Genomic DNA, 27,907 nt, shown 5'->3' on the forward strand with positions numbered 1-27,907 from the left:
TGGGAAATATTATTAGGGCAGACTGCGTTATACCAGATCCTAGGTTGACAGGAATTGTAGACAAATTAACAGTACCTACAAACGTTAACGAGTTGCAATCATTTCTGGGACAAGCAAATTAGTATCGCCGTGTTGTGAGGATTATGCTATGATAGCCAAGTCATTGACGAAGTTGTTAAAGAAGGGATGTTACATCACTATGAGAAAAATGAAGGACGTTTTAACGAGTTCAGCTGTGTTTATCTACCCAGGTTTTGAAAAACCATTTATTTTTTCCACGGATACAACTGATTACGCTGTGGGCCCAATTCTTTCTCACGAATAGAATAGCGAGTGAAGACTTATAGGTTACACCTCAAGACAGAGGAATTCAGCTGAACTTAATTATAGCACTACCGAGAAAGAGCTTTCACCCTCACGTTTGGAGTAAATTATTTTAAATGCTACCTATAAGGGCAGTTGTCCCCTGTAGTCACTGAGCATGCTGGCCTTATTAAGTTTAAAGAACCCCAGCAGTCGCTTAACTCGATGGACGCTGAAGTTAGCAGAGTAACTTCATGCAGTAGTTCACAAGCTAGACCGACTTCATAAAAATGCAGTCATGTTAAGCCGCAAAGTCAGAATTGTTCACACAGATGATATTCCAATAGCGGAGTTAGAGAAAGCACAAGAGAGAGACGCAGAATGTCACCCAGGGTTTATCACTAAAGACGGTCTTCTGTATCGCAAGACCCCCTTGGGTAACAGAATGGTAATAACAAAACGACTCGTGGTCTAGGAGTAGCGGCTTTGTTAAGTAAGCAAAACGTGGTCTGCTCCTGGTTAGAACGCTGCTATCGCTTACATTTTAAATAAAACTCATGGCAGTCGGAGACTTCTGGAGTAAGAAACCTCCCCTCATCCAGCCAACGGCCTTGTCAATGAGGGCGGAGGAGCGGACTGAGGTTCAGGGCACTCGCTTGCCCTTGGTGTGGGAAACTGCCACTAAAGGTCGAAGAATCAGCAATAATCAACGGCATGAGGATGCAGAAGGCAATGGAAACCACTGCATTAAAGATACGTAATGCATACCCACAGGACATGTGACCGGGATTGAAAAGTGTCATTATGATCTGTCCATTGGCACTAGTCCTCCATTCGGATCTCCGGGAGGGGACCACCAACAGGGAGGTGACCATGAGACAAAGGCCGAATAACCGGCCAAAGGATGACTTCTACGCGTCGGGGCGTTGAATGTCAGAAGCTAGAAAATCTGAAAAAGGAAGTGCTAAGGCTTAATTTAGATATAGTGGATCAATGATGTGAAATGGAAAGAAGACAGGGATTTCTGGTTAGAATATTGGTCAGGATAATATCAAAAACGACAGAAAATGACCTGACGGGAGTAGGATTTGTTGTGAATAGGAAGCTAGGGTAGAAAATGAGTTACTGTGAATAGATCAGTGATAGGATAATTCTCACCAGAATCGACAGCAAACCAACACACTCAGTAATATATGTTTTGGAATAATAGGAACCTGTTTCTTAACTAATGAGTCTACCAAGGTAAGTTTATTTTCGCCCGTACTGAGAGGTGTAGAGCAGTACCACAAACAATACTACGAGAAATATGTGTTCGTACTGTGCACCCGGGGATTGCCTAGAGAACATCATGTTACCCCGTTAAGACCCAACAACTTAGTTATAAGCTGAGAATACCAATAAATTTCGTGAAGGACGCCACACAGGTATGTCACACCGAGCGCGAATTTGTATTGGTCGGGTTCTCCCCTTCGCCATCATGAAGCGCGTAATCTCAGGCGAACATAGGCATTACCGGCACAATGGGCGGCCTGTGCCTTTGTTGAGCCTCGCCCTAATCTCGCACATGTGCGACTACGAGGAAAACGAACACTCACGCAGCCTTTAACTGGCCCCGTCATTCATTTCTAACACCACCACTCGATAAGAAAAACAAGATTTCGATCCCACTACAGTTACGCCGTAATGCCCTTCTTCGAAAGTAATGGAAAGAAAACAGTTAAATGCGAAGATTCAATGATTAACTGGTAACACATTTGATGTTCAATACAGAAATCAACATGAAACAATTCATGGTTCATTTCCTGGAATGTTCTGAACCCTTTCGAGATTTCCTTGTAAACCTTTTGCATAGCAATGTCCACTAACCATAGCTCTTTGAAAAGATTTTGTTGGGTCCCACAAATAATTTGATTTCGCCGTTTGATTACCAGGAACTAATACTGCGGTCAACTTAGCAGGGTGAACAACATTATATTAAGCCAACAACTAAGACACTTGGTTTCAGACGACCCCCCCCCCCCTTTTGCCTGGTGCAAGGCCATGCTACAATGTGCATCTTCGTGACTCCCCTGCTACGATAATGATAAGTAAATATCAAACATCCGAACCATGTCTGATGTAGTTGACCTTTAACAGTATTACTAATAAAGTTATGCTTAAGTCCAAACAATACTACTGTCCCTAATTTAGCTACCAGACCAAGGTGAAATAGATTATTTAGTTACTAGTTCCGTGCTAAAACTCTAAACTTCCAGAAGTGATTTTGTGTATTTGGCCTACAAATCCATTGAGGTTATCGATTTTCAACTTCTAAATTAGTAAATATTGATTGAATATCTTTCTATATTAGCATAAACAGGAATTCCACTCACACCTCTTGCGTGTACTGTGAATCAGCATGCTTACCAAGACTATAAAGTGGTTTCCCAAACACTTAGCCCGTTGCGACCCTGCCATCTACGCACCGGAACTACGCAGTCCCTATTGGTCATTCACGTTGGATTAAATAGACCTTTTTAACAGAACAACACACTGGAATAATTTTTAAATGTAATGGACCGTCAGCGATCAAACACAGTACCAAAGCTGTTACAAATATTTGAAATTTAATAGTGTATCCCATCGGACTGGAGATACTCTTTGCAGTTGCGCATTCATGACTGCTGCTAACACTGAGGACGAATCACATTTTGCAGCACTATACGTAAACCCAATAGTGAAAAACTGATTGTTATATTACTGTTAGTACCATGCGTTTGCAGAAATAAAATCTTCAATGGTGATTGGAAACAGGCTTTTCTTTCGAAAGTTTTCTCCTAGCACCACTTCCTGCTCATTTTCCCATCCTAACCAAGTCCAGCACGTACGGTATGAACCTTGTTATTATTATTATTATGATTTGAATATGTAACGTCAAATTGATGGCCCTTCACCTATTAAACTGCAGTGTGAGGGCTGTAAAAGATAACAGATAAAAAAGTTTTCAATATTTATAGTTTTTTTCCTCAAGCAAATGCACAGCGACTGTAGCTCAGGAAGCTGGAAGGAGAACGGTAATACCTCAATTTCTTCGTAAACCTCTGTTTAACAATCGAACATCTCACTCACTGAGCGACAATGACTGCACACCTTTATAAACATTTAAATTACATTAATTACAGGATAGGGTTGGGAAAAAATAAAACAATTTTGTAGGAAAGAACTATTTTGTAATTTGTATTCGTATACCCACATCCACAGTTATAATGGTATTCTCTCTCTCTGCAGCGTTTAACCTATGGTGCCTCCCAAATAATTGTTTCTTTTTATGCTTCGAATTCACATCGTATCACAGTCAAACACCTGGGATGAGTAGAAAACCGTGGTATTACGTCTGTAAATTCTATTTGTGTGGCTTTAGTATTTATTTGAATGACAGTAGCTGACTTTGGGCCTGTATAAGCATGCCAATTTGTACACTGTTCTAAGTCATTCACATGCACTCTATGGTCACACAGAGAGCTTGCAACACCATTAAATAAAGCTTTGACTTAGTTACCAGTGGCTCAGCTCGTTTGCCGTAATCCACAATGCGTTGTATAGATCAAGCAAGTGCTTTACGCCCGAATGACGTAAAGAAACAGGGGAGTCTCCAAACATTACGTTGAGTTTTCTGTGGCTGTACACTTCAATAACGGACGTCTCGATGCCAAAGTGATGAATGTCAATAGGAAAATGAGAGATGTCGTAGTCGACGTCTGAGTATCGATGTACTCCATCTTACAATGTAAGTCACCCAACACAATCTCTGCAAACCGCACTTAAACACCATGTTGAACATCCTTAGTCTCCATTACTACACCAGTCTCTTTCTGCTTCTATACTTATATTTACACATATGGACACACTGGCTGCCAGATTATATGCAGTAGCCATCAGAATCATACTGGACTACCTAGCTGCAGTTCGACAAGTGGTGGTGCAGTCAATAGTTGTGTGTACTGCTCAGAAATATCAGGTAACCCATCTGGATGATGCTGTGGCTCAAAAAGTGACAGTGCAGTGAACAGATTTATCTCCTGCTCCAATGCATCAGCTAGTGCTGCATCAGGAGGCTGTTGTGCTGCTGAAAAAAGAAAAATTGTAAGTATCTGTGAAATTAGACTTATACACAATGAACAGTGAGAGAGGAGTCGGTTAATACCTAGATGAAAGTTTTCCTCTCTTTTTCTGTATGGTGGCTGATCTCTGCTGCTGACACTTCATGGTCCTCTCACTATCATGTTTAAGCACAAATGACACACAACCGGCATAAAGTTGCGAGGGCGGATGGGAGAGCAGATGGGAGCAGAGATGTGGGGAGGGGAGAGGAGCGGAGGGCGAACTGAGGAGGCGAGGGGGTGATTGACGTTGGAGATAGGAGGACTTTGGGCCGTAGATAGAGATCTGCCAACAATGAAACCGTGAGCCTTAATCATTGGGAGACCTGGCAACAATGCATACTGGACTCGTTCTCTCTTTGATCCACTATTGTTATTGACATGTGGAGAAGATCTGATTTCGTTTCACCATTGGTAACGTTTTACAAGCCAGTCTGTTACAAAAGAAGATTCGCAAATTATAATTATATGAAATGCTTCAAGATACTGTGCGTATCCATTAGGAATGGAGATGTGAAGGGGTAACAGTGTGGATTATTCATAGTACATTAATTAAGAACGTAAGAAAATGACTGTACCAGCCATTTATGAATGAAGTGTTCTATTCCATACAATTTTTCTATTCATATTCCCCAAAATTTAAAACAATGTTCAACAAAATTCTTTAAAACGTTTCACTTACATGCTTCTAAGAAAAGTTATGTGTGTATTATACAAGTATGGATTATGCGAAATTGGTTGGATTTTCTCGTCCTCGTGGTTGAAAAGCTCAAATCCCTTCGCAAAATACCTAGTGCTGATTCACGCAAACCATAAACTAACGATGTATATTCTCGATTCTCGTAAGAAACATCGCATTTAGAATTAAGTTAAATGAAGTAAATACGAATAGGAATGGTTCAAATGGCTCTAAGTGCTGTGGGACTTAACATCGGAGATCATCAGTCCCCTAGACTTAGAACTACTTACACCTAACTAACCTAAGGACATCACACACATCCATTCCCGAGGCAGAATTCGAGCCTCCGACCGTAGGAGCAGGGCGGTTCCTGACTGTAGCGCCTAGAACCGCTCGGCCACAGTGGCCGGTTACGAATAGGAATGCGTTCTCTTCGCGCAACGGCATTGTGCTATCACACTGGTCAAAACAGCATCGGCACCGTCTAAATCTGTGTCCTGCCAGCAGCAATGACTCCCCACGGATGTTAAGGCAAGAAACCGGCCCATTCAAAATTCCGGTGCCCAAGGTTTGGTCTTTCACAGCTCCAAAGAAAGCCACGAGACATTACTGTCAACCTACCGCATATCAGCCAAAGAATTGTCGCGCAAGGCGTATTCCCGAGAGCTACATGCATACATATTTAGAACTCATAGTATACTAGTGGCCATTAAAATTGCTACACCAAGAAGAAATGCAGATGACATACGGGTATTCATTGGACAAATATATTACACTAGAACTGACATGTGATTCATTTTCACGCAATTTGAGTGCATAGATCCTGTGAAATCAGTAACCAGAACAGCCACCTCTGGCCCTAATAGCGGTCTTGACACGCCTGGGCATTGAGTCAAACACAGCTTGGATGGCGGGTACAGGTACAGCTGCCCATGCAGCTTCAACACGATAACCACAGTACATCAAGAGGAGTGACTGGCGTATTGTGACGAGCCAGTTGCTCGGCCACAGTTTACCAGACTTTTTCAATTGGTGAGAGATATGGAGAATGTGCTGGCCAGGGCAGCAGTCGAACATTTTCTGTATCCAGAAAGGCCCGTACAGGACCTGCAACAAGCGGTCGTGCATTATCCTGCTGAAATGTACGGTTTCGCAGGGATCGAATGAAGGGTAGAGCCACGGGTCGTAACACATCTGAAATGTAACGTCCACTGTTCAAAGTGCTGTCAAGAGGTGACCGACACGTGTAACCAATGGCACCCCATACCATCACGCCGGGTGATACTCCAGTATGGCGATGACGAATACACGCTTCTAATGTGCGTTCACCGCGACGTCGCCAAACACGCATGCGACCATCATGATGCTGTAAACAGGACCTGGATTCATCCGAAAAAAATGTCGTTTTGCCATTCGTGCACCCTGGTTCGTCGTTGGGTACACCATCGCAGGCGCTCCTGTCTGTAATGCAGCGTGAAGGGTAACCGCAGCCATGGTCTCCGAGCTGATAGTGCATGCTGCTACAAACGTCGTCGAACTGTTCGTGCAGATGGTTGTTGTCTTGCAAGAGGGTTAGAGAAGTGGCTGCACGATCCGTTACAGCCATGCGGATAAGATGCCTGTCATCTTCGACTGCTAGTGATAGCACGGCGTTCCGTATTACCCTCCTCAAGCCACCGATTCCATTTTCTGTTAGCAGTCATTGGATCTCGACCAATGCGAATAGCAATGTCGCGATACTATAAACCGCAATCGCGATAGGCTACAATTCGACCTTTATCAAAGTGGGAAACGTGATGGTACGCATTTCTCCTCCTTACACGAGGTATCACAACAACGTTTCACCAGGCAACGGCGGTCATTTGCTGTTTGTGTATGAGAAATCGGTTGGCAACTTTCCTCATGTCAGCACGTTGTAGGTGTCTCCACCGGCGCCAACTTTGTATGAATGCTCTAGAAAGCTAATCATTTGCATATCACAGCATCTTCTTCCTGTCGGTTAAATTTCATGTCTGTAGCACGTCATCTTCGTGGTGTAGCAATTTTAATGGCCAGTAGTGTATATAGAAACTTACGCTAAGTAGTGAAACAAGGTGACGGAGCAGCCTCGTTTCACGCTGTTAGAAACCAGCCTTATGGCTGTGGATAGCCTTATCGTACGTTAACTAAACTAAACTAGCGTTTTACACAGCCAGCACACGGATCGGTGCCGTTCGGCAGGTTTGGAAACACGTCTCCGAGACGACAGTGGCCATTCTCCTCGTCCCGTGTTATTGCCGCGGCAGCTGTATGAAACCTCTCCAGCGCCCGCTCGGCCGCACAGAGGCCCAGCCCCTGTTTCTGGGCGTCCGCCGCCTGCCATTGTCGCAGGGCGTCCAGCGCTACTCCTGGGCAGCAGAGCGTTAATTTGTATTCTCGCTCCGGTGGACAAGAGCCGGCCGAGGTGGAGACTGCGTGGTCGCCGGGAACGGCGTGCAAACATCGCCACCGACCGCCGCCTGTTAGCGTCTCTGCGCGAGGAGCCCGCAAAATGGAGTTAGGGGCTGCTCGACTCCGTCCATGCTTCAAAGTGCAGACCACGGACTGCCGGCGCACTCGTCCCTTCGTCTCTCGGCTTCCTAATTCAATCAGTCACAGTCGCACCCCTAACTGAGTCTGTAACCATCACCCTTTGTGACTGAAATACATTTTGGCAAATGCATTATTTGGCATGGCACATGGGAGCCTTACAAGTTGTAACCTCCCACAGATAAAAAAAAAGGAATTATGTATAGCATTCACATTCGGTGTAACCTCCGAACAGTAAAAAATATAATTATATGATTCACATTCAGCGTAACCTCCCAACAGATAATAGAATGTGACTGACCTCCTAATAAAAAATGTGACATATATATAACCTTTCAATAATTAACTGACTGTGAATCTAAACTGGTAAATTTGGATGTCAGCAGTGCTCCGTCTTGACCCTGAAAGATCATACTGAATAAAATGAAAATTCTTACCCCAATAAGGTCGCTGGATAACGCATATATTGTAAGTAGGCTGTTTAGGTTCTTATATTGGTAACGCCACCGCCACGTAGCGCTCTGTATGAAAATCACTGGCTGTGCTGCGTGCAGTCTGTGGCTGGTTTGCATTGTTGTTGGCTATTGTAGTGTTTGGCAGTTGGCTGTTCACAGCGCGTACGGCGTAGCGTTGTGCAGTTGGAGGTGAGCCGCCAGCAGTAGTGGATGTGGGGAGTGAGATGGCGGGGTTTTGGACAGAGACAGTAAATTTGTAAGACTGGATGCCATGAACTGATATATATATTATGACTTCTGAACACTATTGAGTTAAATACATTGTTTGTTCTCCATCAAAATCTTTCATTTGCTAACTATACCTATCAGTAGTTAGTGCCTTCAGTAGTTTGAATCTTTTATTTAGCTGGCAGTAGTGGCGCTCGCTGTATTGCAGTAGTTCGAGTAACGAAGATTTTTGTGAGGTAAGTGATTTGTGAAAGGTATAGGTTAAAGTTTGTCAGGGCCATTCTTTTGTAGGGATTTTTGAAAGTCAGATTGCGTTGCGCCAAAAAAATATTGTGTGTCAGTTTAAGCACAGTCATGTACAATTGTTCTAAGGGGACGTTTCACATGTCGACCCTTAGCCGAAGATACCTCACTGGAATCTTCTGATTTTTTCTTGTAGTTTGTGTAATTAGTGTAGCTTTTGTTTATTGCTAGCGCGTAATTGTAGAGAGAATCTCCTTTGTAGTTGCAGTCTTTCATTGTTGTACAGTAAAACAGTTGTGGCATGCATGTAGATTTGCACTAAGTATTTCGCAGCTGCGCTTGCAATTAACGAGATATTATTTTCAGTGCTATGTTAATGTGTTTTCTTATTTTGCTCTTCAAATTGTGCTTTTCTGTGTTGTCGTGGGAAATATTGTGACAATAATGGCGTGTGAAAAACGTAATACTAGGCTCCAAAGTAAACTGAGAAATGACAGTGAAGACGAAAGCAGTGTGTTAGCGCCACCGTGTAATGAATTAACTAATGTTCAACATAGTAATTTGGTAATTGTGCATAGGGAAATGGAGCGGGCGGCAAACAATGGTGTAGACAGTGAAACAATTAGTGAACAGGGTAGCATTATCGATCGATCAGTCGGCAACAGCCCGCCTCAGGAATCGGGAATGACAGGACACAATCTTGCAAATACTGCAGATTCAGGTTTTGGGTCCTCACCGTTTTCTCAAATAAGTCAAGACACATTTTCTGCTTGCCAAAATGTGAATGTCCCCGGTGCAACTTCACTGCCGAAAAGCACTGAGGAACGTGTTTCAGACACCAGTACATTGTTATTACAGTTAATGCAACAAATGGGACAAAGGCTACAAAAGTTAGACACAACGCTTGAACAAAATCAGAGACAAATGGGACAAAATCTTCAAAAGTTAGACACAATGGAACAACACCAGAGACAATATATCTGCTCCTACAAAAAAAATTTCTGGCACAGCCCAGTGCAATACTGGCCGATAGATTTGTCATGTATCAAAGGAAACAACTGATTTTTCTTTACAATAATCGGGATGACAATGGATTGGAGAAATTACTAAATTCTTTAAATTGAGATGAATGACTGTCAAAAGTTGATTTTTTATAAGAAAGATTATTATTAAGAGATTTTTTAAAAAAACTTTTACATGGGACATGATATAACAAAAGTACATACGCGCAAGGCTACTTTTACCTTATACTACATTGCTCAGGCACCGCCATCGCTACCCACGACCAGCCCAGCCAACTCGATACACCAGACTGCTCGCTACTACTTACTCCTACTGCTACACAGTTCCTACTGCAGCCAACACTGCTCTCTGGTCTGAGATTCTCTTATAGCTTACATATCGCAGACAGCGTGGAGCAATTCACCGAAATTACACCTGCTCGACTGCGCTAGCAATAAATTCCTTAGTCATGGACCTTTTACAAAGTCTTTTCTCCCAAAAATAATCTAGCGGACTGGCGATCGTTACTTGAACAGTCTTGACCACTCAAAAACAATTTTATTTTTAAATCAAGACCGGTTTCGACTTAATATGGATCATCTTCGGACCATACTCTCTATTCTACAGTACAACAGAGTAGAGGGAAACATGTAATATAATAAACATGAAGTTGAAAATAGATTATACGAAGTTATACCCCGTGATGAGACGTGGAGGCGATGGATCGAAGCAGGAATTGTGGATGCCACCCACTCATGACTGCTGACTAAATGGACTTAAATAGCAGATCGCCTTCCCTCCCGCCCCTTTGCTTGTCACCCCACGTCAGCGATTCTCCATCAGTTCCACCCCCCCCCCCTTCCCTAGTGGGGGTGTGATAACACTAAATCTGGGGCGCGAACTTATCGGAGCCGGCCGGTGTGGCCGTGCGGTTCTAAGCGCGTCAGTTTGGAACCGCGTGACCGCTACGGTTGCAGGTTCGAATCCTGCCTCGGGCATGGATGTGTGTGGTGCCCTTAGGTTAGTTAGGTTTAAGTAGTTCTAAGTTCTAGGGGACTGATGACCTCAGTAGTTAAGTCCCATAGTGCTCAGAGCCATTTGAACCATTTTTTTGAACTTATCGGAAACAATAATCAATTAAAAAATAGATAAATTAACTGAAAGAAAAAGAAATACGTTCCGACATTTTAAAAACTAAAATTGACTTTTACAATGATATATTGCACTTATAAATAGGTGGGTATCAGTACTGTACGATGCATTTAAATGTTCAAATGTTTGTGAATTCCTAAGGGACCAAACTCCTTAGGTAATCGGTACCTAGACTTACGCACTAATTTAACTAACTTAAACTAACTTACACTAAGGACAACACACACACCCATGCCCGAGGAAGGACTCGAACCTAACCTCCGGCAGGAGGGGCCGCGCAGTACGTGATATGACGTCTCAAACTGCACAGACACTCCGCGCGGCACAATGCATTCACTAATTAAGTTTTCAGTACTAAATTAAAAACATATTTTGTAATTGTTAGTTACTCACTTGAGCCTGGCTTGCAAAGCAAAGTTTTTGGATGGTGGGTTTACTATAGGAAATCGATATTCTGAGATCTTTTTCTGTGTTTATCTGAGATTTATACTCGTACTTTATCTCCAAGACAGCCAATGCAGAAAATCTGGTTAAAAAATGTGGGACGTTGAAAATGGTAATAATATACACTATTCTTTTGTTTTCAGCGCAGAAAACTCGTCAGTCCGTATTGCCCCAAAATGGAAAGAGCGATATATTACTAAACTGTCTTTTTATTTCGCCACTTGCCGTCAACTCTACGAAAACTATTTCTTCAGCAGTTGGCAGGCATTCGGGAGTATTTTCACGTCGCTACTTGTAAGACAGAGAGCAAAAGAGGGCCATCGCTTCCGGTTTTTGCAGTGTATCTGAGAGGTGCTACGCAACATCAACAAATTTACTTATTCTTCATTATTTGTGATGTTTGTAACCTAGTAGCTTTAGCGTAAAAACACCAAAAATACATTATATACTCGTATATACTGTTATATTACTGTTGAATGAGGAAAGAGGGGGCGCAAGGAAAATAATGACTGAAAATTGGCTCGTGAATACTGAGAGGTTGAGAAATGGCGCCCGACGTTATCTATAGCCAACAGTTTACAACGTATGCGATACGCGTAGAACGACATAGTACTTCTAAATACTGTGCTGAGCATTATCGAAAGTTACATGTAAATAGCAATTTGTAAGTTATACAGTTAAAATTTTACATATTATAACGTGCAAAAGTATAATTGATCAGTCAATGGGATCGGTTAACACGTTAGTGGACTGCTGTTTGCGGGACACGGACAATTTATCGACAGCGATCAAATGATCTTAATACGAGTATGTGCGTTGGTTTCAAGTCTTCCTTCAACGTGATATATAAACTACAGGAAACTTACGTAACCGTTCTCCAGCGTTACCGGTAATATAGACATCTTAATAATACGTAGAGAATGCTGTGTAGTCACTGTTCTGAATTTAACTACAAATAGTTGTTGGGCAAAAGTTTTTTGAACTGGGGCTACAATATACAGGAAGTAGCTTAGTATAGCTTGTATAAGACTAAAATTATTCAGTGAAAACGGGGGAGCTCCACTAACGAGTTAACTGATACCATTGCCTAGTAAATTATATTTTTTCACGTTGAGCTATGTAAAATTTTAACTACATAAATTATGAATTGTTATTTAGAGGTAAATTATGGTAATATCCAGCATAGTAGTAACGTGTATATTCAAGCTGTATGACATCTATCGCATACGTTGTATCCTGTCGGCTAAATATGCCATAAGGTGACAGGCAAGGGGCAGAGTTTCTGCTGTTTAACTCCGTGGCACCACCATCTAGTCAGCAGTGGGCATTAGTGGATGGTACAGGATCGTATAATCGTTTTTTAACGTGATGTTTGTTATATTACACGTTTCCCTCTATTCTCTTGTACTCTGAATTACAGAATACGTCCTAAGATGATCCACATCTAGTCCAAACCAGTCACAACTTATGATTAAAACATGAAATGTAAGAGAATGACGGCAACGAAAGTTGTTGCCAGACCGGGACTCTAACCCACATACATGCATGTCCGAAGAACATTACATCGTGCTTCTTTAAACAGGCACTGCAATATCGTCGCTATGAATGAAAGTACTTTTATGCGATCAAGACAGATCTGTATAATATTTTATTACTGGTCATTGAGAACGCTTCTATACCCAATGTGTTCACAAAGGCTATCGATCGTTGCTTGTACGGAAATATTCATATATTTTGTATTACTTCACACTTTTAGCTATATGTAATCAAGCCTATTCTATATCAGGTATCTTATGATATCAATGGGCATCGATATCGTCATTCACATAGACTAAAATTCATATAGCAAAATGTTTTCCTAAAAATCAAGTATTTTACGTATTGATATTCCATGTGTTTAAAATAGTTTTGAAGTTTTCACATACAATTTTGCAACTTCCATTAACTTTGCTAAATATGTACCAGCTATTATGTCTGACAAACATATAAACTTTCTATGTAGTATCTCTGATCTTCATTAGTGTAACGACATAGGCGGGAAGTGGTTTTGAATGGAAATCGCGTCGTTTTGTGAGGCTCGAGAATGAAAGTGTGTTACTTGTTTTGTTTGTTCAAATTACGCTTTAATAATAAGTGAAATGTTGCATAATACAAACGTTTAAAAGTTCAGATGGTTTACTTCGTTTACTATTTCGAGATTTACCCGATTTTCTCAATCATTTCATCAGTTAATTTCCTCTGAACAAGATGAAAACCTGCGGACATTAACATGCCTACAAAGAAAACAACGAAGCTTATATCAAGATAATCAGCTAAGTAAAACTTCATATTTTCGTATATAGATGTGTTTGTCGATGTAATTCACTTCAAATTAATGTCTAACGACCGGTATGAGGACAAGTAATTGAGTATGCAGCACTGAAGAGACACATTACAAATACAGTGGTGTTACAGTAACAGCGTATGATTTGAATCTGAAATAAAACGTGTTTGGATGTAACAAAGCATTGTAATATTTATTGATTTATAATTTAAAAGTTTGGGAAATAATATTTAGAACAATGAGTCTGGGTAACGGTTCCACAGCTTCGGTGGCGACACACTTACTCTCCTCATGAAATTTTCCGTAATGGTTTTGCATAAATGTCGTGATATTTCCTTTAATTTCGACCTTTAGTGCTTGGGTGGCTGTGAACCTGTTGGTGTGAATCTGATGCTTTAGAAAACCGCACTGAAAGAAATCCACGTATGTTGTCCCAATATTGTGGTGACCAATCGTGGTCACCAAAACTAGAGGCGACACGATCAGGAAAAATGCTCGTGCAAGACCGTCAGTGTTTCACGGGTGGAATGCAAAGTGCACTGTCCTGCTGAAACGACATATCTTCAAGAGCAATATTTTCCAAGTAACCTACAAAGTACCCGCCTAGATTCCGATAACTTTCGCCATTTACCGTCCTACTGAAACCACATGTCTCCATTCTACAGAAATCACATGTCTTCAGGAGTAATATTTTCCAGTTGAGACACAAAGGAGGATTAGATTCCGGTAACTTTCGCCGTTTACCGTAAATGCATTAATCTCATTCGTTTTCATAACCTCCAGTCCACAGTGCATACTAGTCACTTACTCGTTCGGTGTGATATTTTTTTGTCACTCATTGGCTGATTTTCTGAGACCTAAAGTGGACAATAGGCACTACTGACGCAGCCATCGAGGTGAAAATTGGACTCACGCTCAAGAAGATTTTGTCCACAAAACTGGCAATCACTTCTTGTTGTTCAACGATCCATTTCTGAACTGTCCTCGCTGTGCATGGTCTGCTGGCGTAAGTTATCAGCTGGACTTTGTTTGCACACACATGTAAATCTCTAATGAGAATACGGCGAAGAGTGGGAGAGTGATAAAAATGTCCATTCCCTACGCACGAGAACGATTCGAGGTCACCAACTCTCGGTCACATTTTTGATCGACGACGATGTGCAGGTATCGTTCGTGTTAATCAACTCCTGAATGATATTTCATTTGTTTATTTCAAGGTCGGAACCTGGAACTTAATGTCTATCAAAAATAAGACGCACAATCAAACTGTCGCCATTTTGATGGTAGTGTTTAACAATAAAGCAGTGTTATTGTATGGTGTAGTGATACATGTTTGCCGACTTCTGTCCATCTTCTATCGACATGTCGCAGTAACTCAGATATAGGATCATGGCAGCCGAAACTCTGTGAAAGTCATATTTTGCACCCCTGTTATAACTCATTAAACAGCTATACTTCGCCCACGTCAAAACTTGATCACACATTGATAAAGTGCAGTGGGGTCGAGCGGTTCTAGGACCTTCAGTCCGGAACCGCGCGACTGCTACGGTCGCAGATTCGAATCCTGCCTCGGGCATGGATGTGTGTGATGTCCTTAGCTTAGTTAGGATTGGTTCAAATGGCTCTGAGCACTATGGGACTCAACATCTTAGGTCATAAGTCCCCTAGAACTTAGAACTACTTAAACCTAACTAACCTAAGGACATCACACACACCCATGCCCGAGGCAGGATTCGAACCTGCGACCGTAGCAGTCCCGCGGTTCCGGACTGCAGCGCCAGAACCGCTAGACCACCGCGGCCGGCTTAGTTAGGATTAAGTAGTTCTAAGTTCTAGGGGACTGATGCCCTCAGATGTTGAGTGTCATAGTGCTCAGAGCCATTTGCAGTGGGCTGGATAACAAAATAAGCTACATGATGCTGGTTGTTTCTTGAATAGCTGTAATCTGGCAAGACTCGTAACTGAAGGCTCTGTGTGACAAAAAAACTGATTACAAATTCGAGTCAGATTCACACAGAACTTTTCAGAATGAGCACACTTAACAATATCACGTGGCACCCCCTCTGGCCTGGATGCATGCATTGATTCGGTCGAGAAGAGTATCATAATGCTGTTGTATCCTCTCGTGAGACATGTTGGCCCACGAGTTTCGTAGCTGGTCCTTGATATACTGGATACTGGTAATGTGACGAACATGACGTCAGTGTTGGTCCCACACATGTTCTACTGGGGGCAGATCTGAGGATCTTGCTAGATATGTAAATGGATCAGTGTCACGCAGACAGTTCACAGAGAAAGTGGATAACCTTAAGGCTGCGCATTGAAATGTCAGTATCAGACGTTTTGTGGCATGGCTTCTATTTATAGGCTACTAGAACGCTGAAGCAAGTGATCCTAAGGCTACCGTACGATCTCCTGCATGAATTTCATCTTCCGCTTCTTGCAACGAAGGGGAATCAACAAAGTTGACGACTCTTCAGTCTAGAATCCCTGGCTTTTTATCTCTCTGTTGTATCCGTTACCGCTTAATGCGTAAATAATCGGCGTTTAATATTAGCGTTTTTTTTTTCTGGCACTGTAAAATTATAGCCATTTCCGTAACTGCATGACGTGTACGTAAATGTCTCATTAGACATTGCACTGTAGTGAAATAACACAGGTCTCACCACCTAGCGAGAGTTTCACGAAAGACTGGATAAAAAAAATGTTCATATGTGTGTGAAATCTTATGGAACTTAACTGCTAACGTCACCAGTCCCTAAGCTTACACACTACTTAACCTAAATTATCCGAAGGACAAACACACACACACCCATGCCCGAGGGATGACTGGAACCTCCGCCGGGACAAGCCGCACAGTCCATGACGGCTGCGCCCTGGACCGCTCGGCTAATCCAGCGCAGCGGAAGACTGGATGAAATAACGTGAGTTTCACGAACAATTACACGAAATAATGGTGCGAAACATGTGCCGCTGCTTTCAGTTGAATTTCCTTACATACTAGCGGAGATTTCTTGATAATGTCCGTCATTTGCGTCATTTATGTTTCTTGAGGCGCCCTTCTACAGTTTTCGCAGCTTGTGCGGCACACAGTACTGCTAAAAACAAACAGTTTGGGCTACAATAGAAGGATAAAATATGGTTGTGGTCGTGTAAATATCTTGTAATTCCTCAAGGTGCTGCTACACCGTGTGTATAAAAACTGTAGCTAATTAAGTTAGTTAATTATTTGTGAAAGCTGCAACATTGCGTCAAGGTCACCTCGAAAGGTACCGTATGAAATTTCCAATGCTTGTCATTATGTGAGACATACTCTGTCCCTCATTGTGATGGTTTAACCGACGTAATGCATAGTTACTGTTAGAGACAATTCCATTACATAAGCTTTGTTAAAAACATGTGCACCCGCACTCACGTATTACTCGAGTTGACAACAAAAGAACAGTTATGGACAGAGCAACAGAAGAGCTGAGAATCATAACGAGTTTTTCCTTTCTCTTCGGTTAATCAGAGAGAAGAACGGAATATAACACTGTATTGAAATCCTGTTTTCGTTCCTTTCATATTACGGGAGCTACGGACAGTCTCAGAACTGACGATGGAGATATGGAAAATTACGCCGAGAAGCTGCGCCAGTTCTCCCCGAGGGCAACAGCTGACTCAGGTGTTCCGGCCACATGTGAAGTTTTTGATGGAACTTCTCTCAACAGCGAAAAATAAAGCGAAATCAAATAATTAAAAATTATATCTATTTTATTTGAGTCAATATGAATCTGTGTGGGTTCGAAAGTGAGATACAGTAACACTGAAGAAAACTACATTTATGACTACTGTTCTAGAGATTATGGCAAGAATAAGTAACTTTCTCTTCATTTACTATTGTGAAGCCGAGGGGCATAATCTCTGTAATAAAAAAATGTTGCTTTTGTGATAAAGAGCTACTTAGTGGATGTCAGTAACATTTATCCGTGTAAAACGTCGTAAACGTTACGAAGAAAGAGGAATACATTGACGTTAATTGCTTAGCCCCACAGACGTCCTTTCTCCTTTAAAAATGTGTAAATAAAAAATCCGAATGACAGCTGTGTTTTAACATTTCTTTCCTCAATCATTTATTACAAATAAAATGGAAATAGCTGATGAGAAAGTTAAATGAAAACATCACGCAAAGCCTACGATCAAATACGTAAAATCTATAATCTGATGTATTTATATGTGTGAGTGCAAAGCTTTAATGTCGATTTATTACGGTGATTGTGAGACCACTGAATTTGCTACACAGCTACACGAATAAAAATATCGAGACTGACGCAGAACTGTAAATTTGCGTTATATTTTGATTGCCAGTCGCAGTCATCACAACAATAATCTTTCAATTGTTATTGTTACTGTAGCCATTTATCATAGGTAACTCCACGATAAAAACTTGAAGAAACCGTAATGATATTCGCTAAACATTTATTTGCTACCAGAATACGTGGCGTAGAGTAAAAAGCAGAATTATCTTTAAAACGCGTTGACCTCTAGGACGCGCCCTTCAGGCATTCCTGGAACGGCGTGAGTGGTGCAGGTCGTAAACTGGGGCACTTCGTGACGTACTTCGTGAAATCACTCATTTCGACTGAGAAACAGTACTCACGGGCCGACTGTTCGCGGCGTTTTAATGCCTCTTTCGCAACTCACTCGACGTTTTAAGTTGTACTAAACTGTTGACACCTGTGAGTAATATACGGATATGATACGGGAAAAGACGAAAAGGAAAACTACTGCTTATCGCAGAAACTCCACGAGGCGCGCAGTTGTTCCGTGTCTACAAAAGGCGACGGTCTGCAGCTCCCTGTCACAGGTGCAGTACACCACGTGCACATTTTCAGGTAGTTTTCATCAGGATGACCACACTGAACAGGTTAGTTCATACTCCGCCGGTGTCTTCATCTCACCACTTGGGTTTTCCAAATGTTTTAGATTATTCGTCTGTCTGCGCATTACAGTCTTGTAAGGAGTGTAAATACCTTAATTTGCGGTACAGGCCGCAAAACAAACGCAAATATGTATCAGTCAACTACAGATTACACATTCTTCAGTCGTGAACTATGCGGCTGGTCCCGGCGGAGGTTCGAGTCCTCCCTTGGGCATGGGTGTGTGTGTTTGTCCTTAGGATAATTTAGGTTACGTAGTGTGTAAGCTTAAGAACTGATGACCTTAGCAGTAAAGTCCTATAAGATTTCACACATGCACACACACATTCTTCGCACAAGGTACTAATAAACGTCAAAGGTTTTCTAACGTTACAAATATATTTTTCTTTCATTAGGCCAAACACAAGTTCTTTCCCTTTATTCAGTATGGTAACATATCCATTTTAGCCCTAGTTTACGAATTATGACCGAGGTACAGTAGTCATGCCATGCTGCGAACTGCAGCCAACTTCAAGTTCTGTATTTTGCTGTTTTTAACCCTTTAGTATCAGTTGTTTGAATTCAATGTTCCGCATCCAGCCTTGGTTGCCAAGGAAAGTATCTGAGTTCGAACAAACAACTTTACACCTCACTCCCGTGAGGTATCATACGTAGGTTCCGATGATGTTCATTTATCTACCAACTTCGGTACCCCTTCACTAGAGAACGCTGAGTAAACTGTTCGAACTTTTCCTGCCACTATGCCAGCTGAGACCAGTAGAGACGGCGCAGAGTGTACGTAAAGTTGCATTTTGTGAAGTTATTTGTGTAGTGAAGCGTCAGATGGGACGGCGATTGGTAATCAACCCTGCGATTGGCTGAGATGAAGTTACGAACTGTTCTTCGTAATGATGGTACTGGCGTAGAAGATGATTCATCCGCATGTTTTCTGGTGTTTGTTATAGTGCAGAATGTTATCACCTGTTAGAAACGGATACTGGGTTAACGCTAACATTTAATTGTGATGCCAGTGATGATAATGATGAACACCTCACTGCACGTGTTAGTGATATGGCAAGTTCGAGAAGAGGCGATGGAAGCAGTGAAACTGAATTCCAGCCTTCTCCTGACAAGAAGTTTAAAGTCGAAAGTGTCATCACGGTGTTTGATGACAACACACAAGAGATCACATACATGTACGATGATTATCAACACTTCTGACAAGATCCTGTAAGGATACCCTAGTGAAGGCTAAAAGCAATGTTAAAAGCGTGCTGGAAAAGAAAAGAGAAGGCCATACAGTTTTCAAAGGAAATCGTACGCTGCAGATCAGTATCATCAGGCAGCGTGTTACGGCTAAGTTTGATGAAGCGTGAGAATGCGGTTCTTCCGTTCATTATTGGAATTTAAAACATGGGGCATCAGACGTAGCCGGAAATCTCGGGTGTACAAACTCTACGGCGTTACTTGGAATTATTAACAGTTTGAGAAAGGTGTTTAGGATTACGTCACGCCGTGTAACTATGCTCCAAGTATGAAAAGAAAAGGACGGGGAAGAAAAGATGATTCAAAGAGCTCAAACACTTGTTGCTGAAGTCAGTGCACATAACAGGATAGAAAATACCCAGGTGGGCCCGGTATGGAACTGTGATGAGAGTCAGTGTAGGTATGAGCCTTCTTCAGAAAGAACGCTGTCCATAAAATGGGAAAGAAACACTGTCTCGACGTTGCAATTAGTTAACAGTGCAACACACGACGTGTCTGTATCAATGGACAAACGATTGGGGGCGCAAACTTCCAAGAACCAAATGGAAAATTTGGAACCCGTGTGTCAACGGAAACAGAAAAACCGTGTCCTCCAAATGTGTTCATAGATGAAAGCGTGAGCGGTAAAGTCCTGTCACGTTTGAGTTCATATTTGCCGGCAAATTCACTAGTACTTAGTGACTGCTGGTGTGCACATACGAATGAACTAGAACAATTGGAAGTGCATGCAGAAGAAGATGTAGTTTTAAAAAGCCTTCCATCTAAAACTACAAAATATGGACAACCTCCGGACATAAAATATACACCAAGAGAATAAGAGAATTTCTTAAACTACGTTACAGGAACACGCAGCCAAAATTGATTGACAGATTATTCATCATGAAAATGCATTCTGTCATTTACAATCAATTATACGCAGAAGTATATAGACCAACGCTTAGTTACACGTAGCAGAACGCTGGCTTCGATATTGGTGAACCTGAAGGTAACTTTAAAAGTGTCATTGGCCGTGAAGTGCAGAATTGATATTGTAGAATGTGTAGTTATGACGTGATCAGCTTGGTTTGCTTCACTATGCGTGTCGTAGTCAGTCATATTGTTTGGAGTATTTTATTGAAAGTCCTCATTTGTATGTATAATTAAGATATCTGCATTCCATTTGGCTTCTACAATGACGAATGTAGTGTCTTCTAGAGGACGTTTACAGAATTTTGCGGATAAACGACACTCAGCAGCACATTCAGAGGAGCGTGACGGTCCTGTAACCAAAATCTCAAACAGATATGTTCGTTGGAAAGCAAATACTTTTATCGTAAAAAAAGTTTGAGCTCTCTGGTATCCAGAACGCGTAAACACATTGCGGTGCGGTTTTAGTAAAGTATCTGGACAATGTGACGAATCTTCCGACGTAAGCAAGTAATTCTTAACGTTTATAGCTGTCGAATTATAAGAAATGCTGTTTAATGGAACTACACAGCTTTTTTTCTGTTACATTGGGGAGAGGCTACGAAGAGAACGTCAAACACACATATGTATTACTTAGCTACTAACACGGCTCACGATTCAGGGTTCATGGTTCACCGTCCATGGTTCATGGTTCACGTTCATGGGTCATGGTACATGGTTAATGGTCCACGTTTCAGGTTGCCAGTCTTACGGATTCCAAGATAACAAAAATCTGATTTTCAATGTTTCACGTAAGTAGTGCAGGAATTTAAAAATTTTAAATTCTATTAAAATCTACTCGTTAAGAGGCATAATACTATGTTAAAGGCTTAACACAATAAGACAAGTACTGCAGTTAAAAACGCTATATAAGTCCCGAGGTAGCGTAACTTACGGAGCGCAGATTATGCACACCATAATCATCCAGTATTTGAGAGAGAGAGCTTTTCTGACTTTCAATAAACTTTATAAATAATTTCAAACCTTTGTGAAACTTGTTATCACTCTCTTCCCTCACAAAATGACCACAGAGAAAAACTGTATCGGCTATCACATTTTCGCTGTTCATGTAGTAAACCTGGGACGACTTTCAATTTATTATTTATTGATTACTACCTCTATTCTCAGCACATTTTACAGAAGTATCCACATATACCATGAATATATCTTTCTTTCAGACACAGTTCAGGAGATACGATTCATAAACACTCAGATACGTGAAGATACCTTTTTCTTAAAACTGAATGCAAAATATCCAGACTACACTCATTCAGTGTATGATAACGAGTGCACTTCACGACTACCAACAAGTTTAAAAATAATTTCAACCACTTCCTAAACTTCTTCTCGCTTAACGTCAAATAGTTAACACATTAACTCATAATTATAAAGTAGTCATGAGTTTGAAGATGTTTTACACATGGGAGTTCGGTTATTTAAAGAGTCGTCGGTTTACTGTTTACGTGTAGAACTTGACCAAATAGTAACAAGATAACTGCACCGCAAATCGCTGTCTTGTTGTTATGAGAAGTGCTCCCACGAACGTCTTCCCTACTTTCCCATATGTAAGTAAACGCGTAACTCACAGATATGGTTCGTGTGTTTATTAGTCGACTAACAAGGGAACCTCCCCATCGCACCCCCCTCAGATTTAGTTATAAGTTGGCACAATGGATAGGCCTTGAAAAACTGAACACAGATCAATCGAGAAAACAGGAAGAAGTTGAGTGGAACTATGAAAAAAAATAAGCAAAATATGCAAACTGAGTAGTCCATGAGAAGATAGGCAACATCAAGGACATTCTGAGCTCAGGAGTGTCGTGGTCCCGTGGTTAGCGTGAGCAGCTGCGGAGCGAGCGGTTCTTGGTTCAAGTCCTCCCTTGTGTGAAAATTTTAATTTCTTTATTTTCGCAAAGTTATGATCTGTCCATTCGTTCATTGACGTCTCTGTTCACTGTAATAAGTTTAGTGTCTGCGTTTTGCGACCGCACCGCAAAACCGTGCGATTAGTAGACGAAAGGACGTGCCTCTCCAATGGGAACCGAAAACATTTGATCGCAAGGTCATAGGTCAACCGATTCCTCCACAGGAAAACACGTCTGATACATTCTATACGACACTGGTGACGGCATGTGCGTCACATGACAGGAATATGTTGTCGACCCACCTAACTTGTACACTTGGCGAATGGGTAAAAAGATTCTCACGTTGCCCAATTTAGGTTTTCTTGTGGATGTGATAACTACTCCCAAAAAAGAGATGAAAACATAAGAGTTTGTCACATAAACTGTAACAAATGAATCCAACAGTTTCACAGTCGCACACTTTTCCCTGTGCTCTGTCAAAACATATGTTTTTAACGTTTTCAAATTTTTCCATGTGTAGACCGTCAAATCCTGCATATGTCCAAGCAAATCTGAACATGTCCTGCAATTTTGGAAAGCGAATTTGATTATGTGTGAGTGTCAGAACTTTGATTGACTGAAAATAAAAATTAAACTTTTCGCTCGAAGAAAGACTTGAACCAAGGACTTCTCGTTCCGTAGCTGCTCACGCTAACCACGGGACCACGGCGCTCCTGAGTTCAGTCTGCCCTTGATGTTGCCTGTCTTGCACATGGACTACTCAGTTTGCATATTTTGCTTATTTTTTTCATAGTTCCACACAACTTCTTCCTGTTTTCTCGAATGATCTGTGTTCAGTTTTTCAAGGCCTATCCACTGTGCAACTTATAACTAAATCTGAGGGGGGTGCGATGGGGAGGTTCCCTTGTAAGTTGTTATTGCCTCTGGGACTGAGGGTGCTTCGATCGGCTTATTACGGGTCAGCGAGTAACCGGTGTTGTGGAGGCAAGGAAGGACGCTACAGCGACGGTTATGCAATGAATACTCGATAACCTTGTTGATCAGAGTTACGAAGTGGATGGTCCATTACACAAGGGGTGGACAGCAAATTCTTCATCCGCTGTTTCTGTTTCATTGGAATCCGTTCCAGTTTCATTTGCCACGTCACTTTCAACATCAGTGTCGTCGTCATGTGATGCGTTATCATCTGCACTTTCCAGAACAGCATTCATTGTTACATTCTCTATCGATTCTTCGATTAACACACCTCAGCGCCAGTATTCATTTTCATTTCCTTTAACACGTTCATGCGCTTATGACCAATCATGTTGGGATCTTAGATAAAGTTCTCTTTGGTTATTTGTCTTAAGTTACTTAACTTAATGAAAACAAGTTTTACCTACAACTTTTTGTTGCACTGTATTCTAGATTAGTTCGGCAGGGTTCAAATGGTTCAAATGGCTCTGAGCACTATGGGACTCAACTGCTGAGGTCATTAGTCCCCTAGAGCTCAGAACTAGTTAAACCTAACTAACCTAAGGACATCACAAACATCCATGCCCGAGGCAGGATTCGAATCTGCGACCGTAGCGGTCTTGCGCTTCCAGACTGCAGCGCCTTTGACCGCACGACCACTTCGGCCGGCCTGTTCTGCAGGGTTCAAATCACATTGATGTGATGGGCGACTCAGGACAGTAAGTCCCTTAAGCTTCGAAACATCTCCTTTAAAAATAGGATTTGACTTACTGTAACACAAAATTTGTAAAAGCTCTTTTCTTGTTAAGTTCGATTCAGAATTAATTTTAATCAGAATGAGCCATTCGGCGCGTTGCAGTTGTTAGGGTTTTACTTGTCTAAACAGTATGATACGGTACGTTATGAAGAATAACAATAGTACCAGCTGTTACATTAGAAATCAGCTTCCCTTGTAACCATTTGCCATAGTTATACCCATTCATATAACTGTGTTAATTTGGGATTTAGATTACGAATCACACATCAACTCTCCACCCTCTATTAATCGCATTGCTCATCCAGCGTGAATAAGATTACACTCAGGTGACAAAACACATATGATAGCCATATCCACGTATACAGATGGCATTAGTATCGCGTACACAAGGCATAAACGGGCAGTATACTGGCGGAGCTGTGGTTTGTAGTCAGGTGTGTCATGTGAAAAGGTTTCCGACGTGATTGTGGCTGCACGACGGGGATTAACAGAGTTGAACGCGTAATGGTAATTGGAGCTAAACTCATGGGACATTTCACTTCGGAAATCTTTAGAGAATGCAGTATTCCTAGATACACAGTGTCATGAGTGTGTCGAGAATACCAAACTTCAGGTATTGCCTTTCACCACGGACCACACAGTGGCCGATGGCCTTCAGTTAACGATCGAGAACAGCGGCGTTTGCATAGAGTTGTCAATGCTAACAGACTAGCAACACTGCGTGAAATAACCGCAGAAATCAATGTGGGACGTACCATGAACGTTAGGACAAAGCGGCGAAATTTGGCGTTAGCTGGCTATGGCAGCTTTGCTGAAAGCCCGACATCGCTTGTAGCCCTCTCCTGGGCCAGTGGCCATTATCGGTCGGATACTGGACGACTGGATCATAGCGGCCTGGTCAGATGATTCTAGAGTTTAGTTGGTAAGAGCTGGTGGTAGGATTTGAGCGTGGAAAAGATGCCACGAAGCCATGGACACAAGTTGTCAACAAGCTACTGTGCGATATGGTGGTGATTTCTTAATGGTGTGGGCTCTGTTTACATGGTACGGATTGGGTCCTTTGATCCAACTGAACTGATTATTGACTACTTGGAGACGCTATGCAGTCATTCATGGACTTCATATTCCCTAACAATGATGGACTTTTAATGGATGACAATGCGCCCTGTCACTGGGCCACAATTGTTCGCGAGTGAAGAACATTCTGGACAATTCGAGTAAAAGATTTGGCCACCTAGGTCGTCCGAAGTGAAACTCATCGAACATTTATGAGAGTATCGAGAGATCAGTTAGTGCACAAAATCTTGCTCCTGCAACACTTTCGCAGTTATGGATGGCTATAGAGACAGCATGGCTGAGTATTTTTGCAGGATTCTTCCAATTATTTGTTGAGTCCATGTGACGTCGAGTTGGCGCAGTACGCTGGGCAGAAGGATATCCGAATCGATGTTGGGAGGTATCCCATGACTTTTGTCACCTAATGTGTAATTCTTTGTCGTTCATTGCTATTAGTCGTTACATCCGCAACTTCTTCATGCTGCTAGCACTTTTTCATGGCTTGAGTAGCTATCCACGTTTCACCCGTGAATATTAGTGGTTCATTTGGATCCCTTCCGCATGCTTTGAAACTATGTCGAAACGTTCTGATTGAGTGATTCTCTTACTTTTTACATTTTTTGAAACGAAATCTCATCTTTGTCCCAATTTTCCGAAATGTTTCCTTTGCTCCCTGAAAATATCTTTTTTTTAAATATAAATAGGTTTCTCAACTTTTGGAGCTCCTTCTCCTGCTCATAAGTTTCCAAAAATATTTTTGAATGAGTGCTCTGTCGAAATCAACCAGAGAAACACTTTTCCAGAACGCGTTTGGTTTCTAGAAGTTTTAACTTTTCCTTATTTTCTTCCGTTTTCTTAATCTTTCAAATTGTACTTTACTGTTATTTCTGGCTTCCCTACCATTTTTACAGCTCACAAGATTCTTTCTGTAGAGGCATCATTCTTCTTCCTGAAAAATTGTAAAACTTTTTTTAATTTTCTACTTTTTTTATTGGCTTTAGAGACTTGTTCATATAGCCATCTCAATAGCGGAATGTCAAGTACGACGATACGAACATGAGGACGACGCAAAACCCAGTGACTAAGCGAAGAAAATCTCCGACGCGCCCGGGAAGCTAACTCGGGCCTCTTCGGTTAACAACTGGTCGCACTGAAAGGACAGCTACAGAGGCGGACAATTGTACAACTTCCAATGTAAGCTCTTTGCCGCCTGACTGTGTTCACTTTCGAGACATTTTCGTCTGTTTGCCACTGTCAGGGGGAAGTCATGATTGTGGATAACACCGCAATTCACTGCTGATAACATTTCACAACACGCTGCACCACTCGGCAGTGTATGCATGACTGACCTGAAAGCATTGTCGCTGCGACTCGTTTTCTTAGTCACCGCTGTACTTGTTTACTGTAACTGCGTGTTCCTGATAACAGCCACGCGAGGCCAAGTGCAATAATATCGTGGCCGTGTGCTACTTGTGTGCTTGAAACCCATCAGTCTGTGATCTGCTGTTTACCGACCACACAGCTTCCTCGTGAAAGTATGCAGAGTTTCGCAATGCATACATCAGTCAAGAAAGTGAATACGGTTTTCGTCTATGGCCAGTGCCGTCAGACTATTAGAGCATGGGTGCGTTTGTATGTCGGAAGGCATCGTGATTCTGCCATTCATTCCCTGTCTATGGAATAATAATAAAAAATTCGAGATAGTGGAAATGTCAAGAAATTCAGGGTATCGGAAATGTCAAGGATAAAATAAGTCAAAAAGCAAACAACTTGTGAATGAACTGCAACTAACATTTTCGCAGACAATACGTTCTTGTCACTTCGAGGCAGTTTCACTGTGCGCGTGGGGTTCCCCAAAGGAATGCTCAGAGATTACTAAGCCTACATTAAGGCAGTTCACTCCATCAAGTTCTTAGCAAAGATTTCTAAAATCGATCACAGTTCTCTGAGTGGTGCCTACGTAAGCCGTAAATTATTGTGGCGTTGTGGTAAACTATTTTATTTACAAACAGTGAGAAAATCAGCTTTCGCATTTATGCAATACTGATCAGTTGAAAATCTGCACTGGCTCGCTCTGTCCAACATCTGATACTGGGTTATCAAAAAAATGGTTAAAATGGCTCTGAGCACTATGCGACGTAACATCTGAGGTCATCAGTCGCCTAGAACTTAGAACTAATTAAACCTAACTAACCTCAGGGCATCACATACATCCGTGCCCGAGGCAGGATTCGAATCTGCGACCGTAGCGGTCGCCCGATTCCAGACTGTAGCGCCTAGAAACGCACGGCCACTCCGGCCGGCCAGGGTTAGCAAGAATCGTTTCAACTACATTTACATTTGCATCTGTACCCCGCAAGCCAACTTACGGTGTGTGCCGGAGGGTACTTTGTGTATCAGTAGCACTTCCTCGTTGTCTTGTTCCACTCGTGTATGGTTCGCGGAAGAACGATTGCCGGTAAGCCACCGTGTTAGCTCAGACGTCACAAAATTTGGCTTGATGGTCTTTTCGCGACATATACGCAGGAGAAAGCAATGTACTGGGTGACTCTTCTAGAAAAGTACGCTCTCCGAACACTGATGCAGAACGCCTCTCTTACGGCGTCTGCCACTCGAGTTGGCTGAGCATG

General features: G+C 41.9%; 1 protein-coding gene across 1 annotated transcript in view; it reads left to right on the forward strand.

Moving 5' to 3' along the window:
• The first annotated feature begins 18,352 nt into the window (after nt 1–18,352).
• The window catches only part of LOC124613902 (venom allergen 5-like), a 100,327-nt gene continuing 90,772 nt past the window's right edge, over nt 18,353–27,907 (forward strand). The window contains exon 1 of the mRNA XM_047142650.1: nt 18,353–18,442. Coding sequence (XP_046998606.1) covers nt 18,426–18,442 — 17 coding nt within the window. The 5' untranslated portion in view covers nt 18,353–18,425. The remainder of the gene's footprint in view (nt 18,443–27,907) is intronic.

This window comes from Schistocerca americana, chromosome 4 (genome assembly GCF_021461395.2).
Source record: "Schistocerca americana isolate TAMUIC-IGC-003095 chromosome 4, iqSchAmer2.1, whole genome shotgun sequence".
In the NCBI taxonomy this organism is placed as follows: domain Eukaryota; kingdom Metazoa; phylum Arthropoda; class Insecta; order Orthoptera; family Acrididae; genus Schistocerca; species Schistocerca americana.